The 4,568-nt window shown below is 41.3% G+C and overlaps 1 protein-coding gene across 1 annotated transcript; it reads right to left on the reverse strand.

Annotated features, from left to right (window-relative positions):
- Positions 1-451: 451 nt before the first annotated feature.
- LOC149207958 (vacuolar cation/proton exchanger 3-like) lies at positions 452-2,779 on the reverse strand. Its single transcript, XM_089398196.1, has 8 exons — positions 2,644-2,779; positions 2,355-2,539; positions 2,117-2,239; positions 1,566-1,928; positions 1,432-1,499; positions 1,241-1,269; positions 908-1,104; positions 452-788 (listed from the first exon to the last, which is right to left on the reverse strand). The coding sequence occupies exons 1-8, from the start codon at positions 2,777-2,779 to the stop codon at positions 555-557; spliced, it is 1,335 nt and encodes a 444-aa protein (XP_089254322.1). The 3' UTR covers positions 452-554.
- Positions 2,780-4,568: the final 1,789 nt, after the last annotated feature.

Raw genomic sequence — 4,568 nt, forward strand, 5'->3', positions numbered from 1 at the left:
ATTCTGCAGTGTTGCAGTGAAGCCACTTTTCAACACGATCGCGCCGTCTATCAGACAATGCCACTAAGAAATCGAGAAATTTAGAGTGCCAAAAATCACCATTTTTGCCTCTCCTTTCCAAGACACATTCTAGTTTCGATCTGAGACAATACAAAATTTTTCCATTTGACGTAGATTCATCCAGAGCTGCAAGCTCCAAGCCAGTGTCCTGCAAATCTAGAAGGAGATCCCCAATTACCATTGGAGCGTCACTTACCTCTTCCTCTGAGTCAAATTGGTAGCCTCCAAACACTGAATCATGATTAGATAAGCCATTGCTTGTAGTCAATCATGCATGGATTCATTTGACTATGAATTGGCTCTAGATAATACAAATGTATTGCATGCATTCCAAATTGTGGTCAAGGAGATTTACACTAATGTGAGCAAGAAAATGCTGAATTCAGATTCCTATAAGTCTCAATTTTCTCTCAACAGAGTTAATATTATGGATGTATATGGAGATGGGGATGGAGTGGAACCACCCAAGACAAAGAATTCTTGTTGCTGAGGATTCAGAGAAAAAGCTCCTTTGTTTCTGGGCCTTCTTCAAACAATTGTCTGTGTGTCCTTAATTGGAAGAACAAATATGCAGCATAAGCTATCAGCATGATGATGTTGCTGACTCTAGACAGTTGTAATGTTGATACAGCTGCTTCACTATATGCCATAGATTGTTGAAGGGCCAAGGGTAGCATGAGACACAGTGAAGCCATCATGAGAAGACTGGAGTCGATTCCAGAAATAACCTACGTCATATAGCAATACAACACCCATGGTTAGGCCCTAATGAATGAATATCATGAGCAGGTCGGACTTGTTTTGGTGGCCTAGGTTGTTAAAGAAAAACTAAAAATATATCACATGCCTTGTCAAACCGTTGTTCTTTTTTCATGTTGGCAATTCCTCCACAAAAGAGAGATGTGCCAAGCACAAAAAGTAAGCTGGAAAGCACAGAGCCTAGTAGAGAATACTTGACCACATTGGTCTTGCCATGGTAAAGTGCAAACACTGCAATGAGCATCTCTGTTGCATTTCCACATGTGGCGTTGAGCAGCCCACCAACTATAGGAGAATTAATTAACAATATATTTGCATCAGTTACTTCGAAATGTCAAACACTTTCTCATATATATCAATTAGCTCATATCTTGTATCCACAAATATGAGTACATAGTCCATATACATATAAGAATCTCACTTGTTGGTCCAGTGTAGAATGCAATTTGTCTGCAACAATTTACAACAAAACATCAGATTGTAGAACCAACAAACATAATATTTTATGAAGTCACTGCACTGCAGTGACCATTCCAAGTGTATAAACAATTGCAGTACAAGGTATAGATTACACGTAACCTATGTACATATACCATGCAATTTTTCACTTACTCGGTGACAAAGCCTATACGTTCAACAAGAGGTGCAAGGCCAAGCAAACTTATGATGAACACCCAAACCTGCAAACAAAAGAATGTGGAAAGTGATGCCAGAAAAACTTACAGAAAATGTCAGAAATGATAAACTTTCAAGTAGCATGAACCCTCCGTCCTTTCTATTGATAAACTTACAGAAATGATGCTACTTTCAATAAAGAGCTTGAAAGACAACTTGTTATTGTTAGATTGCTTACAATAGATGGGCTGGAGCTTCCATTTCTGGTTGCTCTGTTTCTTCCACTCAAAGAGGATGAGTTCATTTCCATCACGTATTCCTCCAACATGGCTATCTACAGCTTTCGCATCCATATTCAAATTAATGTTGTTCACAGGCCTCAGACATTGATACCTATTTCCAACATCTGCACTTAAGGTCCACAGAACAGACTGCTCTGCCTTGTCATGATTATAATCTGCCAAGTATATTTGTTCAACAACATTCAACAAAAACTATGGATTAGGGGACCACCGTTGTAAACAGCTCTGTTGCAACCCATAATGCCCAAGACCCTGGCATTCCGAAACCCTGAGTTAAGGTGGTTTATAGCATTGCAGTGAATAAGACTTCTCTACATATCCAGAGGAGAGGCTATATTAAACAATGAAACTAAAAGGAAAAGGGAAATAGAAAGTTTTACCTGGTCCCATTCTTTATCCCCGTGTTTCAGAGCATGTATGGTGGCCTTGTTCACAAAGGCAAACGCTGGGAAGCCAGCTTCATCCTTGACTCGAAGGCCCCATGAATCTACTTTGATCCATTGCTGACAAAAGGTTCCATCAAACAGGGGAATAAGGATAGTGATCAATCATCAATTATTAGATGAACAAATGCTTTCAGCGAGCTTCAAATAAAGTAGCTCAAACTGATGAACATACCTGATGAGGATCATGTGGGTTTTCCAGCGCAAGCACTGCAACATCACCACGAGCAGCCAAGAAATACTCTGGGTTGGCTTCACAATGGATCTTAACTGTATGTCCTTGTGGCTCGACATTAGCCTGTGGTGGATAGAATGAACTCTGCTCACCTCGTGGTGGATGGACTCCTTGTGAAGCACCCACTGTTCAATTTACCAACAAATATTAAAAATCGGCACTCACCCAATTACGCCTGAACCTGAAGGTGACGTCCCCTGCGTGGTGAGCTGCAGAGCGGAGGAATTGCCTGGGCCGGAGTTTTGTGGTGAGCTGCAGGCACCGAGTCGAGGAGGAAGGTGAGTGAGCTGCAGGGGCCGAGTCGTGTTGGTTGGGGGAGCAGCCCGCGGTTTAGCAATTCCTCCATTTCGAATTGGAAATGACATCAACTCTCCGCTGCGGCAATTCCAATGCCGATCCGATCTGTCAGAGAATGTCAAGATTGCCAGCTCCGATCCGATCTGTCAAGAAATTTCAGGAAATGAATGCGGAGCGGTGGACGGAGGGTGGCGGAGCTAGGGGAGGGTGGCGGAGGACGGAGGGATTGCCGACGGCCGGAGCCGGACGATTTTCTGGGCGGCGACGGAAACCGGGCAATTCCTTCGCCTAGGTAGACTACTCCAAAAAAATCAATTGTGTAAATACAAATAACACACCCTACAAAGTGATGTCTTCTTGAATATTGATCAATATGAATGATTTTCCTTTCACAGTTCTTGTGTTTTGATTCTTTATGAATAGGAATTGATTCATTCAACTAAAATTGGTATTGTTGATTTTGATGGCACTTTTGTTGTCCAGCTTGATGATTGGGTGCTATGCCGAATTTACAAGAAAAATGGTCATTCTCAGAGAGTACAAGGGGTAGAACGAGATGAATCACCAAGTGCAGATGAAGTGATGGCTTCTTTGCCTGATATTGATCAGCAAAACAAACTGCAACTGCCCAAAATTGCCTCTTTCAGTGGGTTATTGGAGAGTGACGATCCTTTCATAGATGGTTTTTTAAACGATGAAGCCATGGATGGCAATGGAAATAGCAGCAGACTACCTCAAGTCCAGTCGTCCAACCTCTCTCAAAACAATTTCAGCAATAACAATGACAACAATAGCGATTGCCGATATGAAGTTGTCCCAAAACAAGAAGAAATAGCAGTGGAGAATGACAACAAATTCAATTCTCTCAAGAGGACCCTCTCCTTAGCATATGGGGATGATGAAACCAACCCTGCAAAGAGATTCAACAACATGCAGAACAACTACAACTACAACGTCAACAATAATGTTTCAGCCTTGCTTAATTCAATGCAGCCCAATCAAACTTTCCAACAGCAAAACTTCCTAAGCGCATTGAATGACAGTCAACAGAATTTCAGACTTCCCTACATTCAGAACATGCATTGGCCCACCTAAGCAAATAGAAAAAAAATACTTCAATTCCAGACGCACAGGTATGTGAATGCGTTCGGCCTTGATGGCAGCTGTATATCAGAAACAACTTCGGCTGTCTAGTCTAGGAAGACGAAGACATGCCACTGGTGAGATTGTAAACTACATAGCTGTAGATGCATATCGTTTTGGAGAGTTTCCGTGGTGGCTGCATTGGGGTTGGACCGTCCCTTTGCAAATTTGTGTAGCAATTGGCATCCTTTTTGCCACAGTTGGATGGGCAGCTATTCCAGGTTTGCTCATCATCATTCTTACTCTCATTCTAAACAAACTTCTGGCCAAAACCCTCCAGAAGTGCCAAAACTCTGGCCAAAAACTCTGCTGGCTCTAATTCTTTAGGGCATTCAGACTTCTGGATACTCTGCAGAAAAAACAACTCAATGCCTATGAAAAAAATTGCAGTGTAGCATGAAAATCAGATTATGCTTGTTTAAACTGATATAATATGCAACTTTCATCATAAAAATAAAAATGCTAGCACATACTACTTGACACAGCATTACCATTTAGAATAACCATAATTGTCCAAAAGACATAGCTGGCACAAATGCCGCTTGAATGAAAATAACGCTGAAGCACAATTCCCATTCTAAAATCTAATTTCTGCATCCCTGTAATAAAAGTGGCATCATATAGAATGTTTCAAGATAGGTCTGCAATTAGCTAAGTAATTGGACTGTTGAGAGGCCATGATGGATGAAATCCATTTTTATATGATTTGTGACA

The sequence above is a fragment of the Pinus tabuliformis genome, chromosome 1_2, assembly GCF_031772625.1.
Source record: "Pinus tabuliformis cultivar Carrire ecotype Pingquan chromosome 1_2, CPIR1, whole genome shotgun sequence".
NCBI classification, from domain to species: domain Eukaryota; kingdom Viridiplantae; phylum Streptophyta; class Pinopsida; order Pinales; family Pinaceae; genus Pinus; species Pinus tabuliformis.

Coding starts and splice junctions, on each gene's coding strand:
- LOC149207958 (XM_089398196.1), bottom strand. CDS start 2,779: ATGTCATTTCCAATTCGAAATGGAGGAATTGCTAAACCGCGGGCTGCT. Junction 1,929..2,116: donor GGGATAAAGAATGGGACCAG/GTAAAACTTTCT, acceptor CCTAATCCATAG/TTTTTGTTGAATGTTGTTGA. Junction 1,105..1,240: donor ATTCTACACTGGACCAACAA/GTGAGATTCTTA, acceptor ATTCTCCTATAG/TTGGTGGGCTGCTCAACGCC.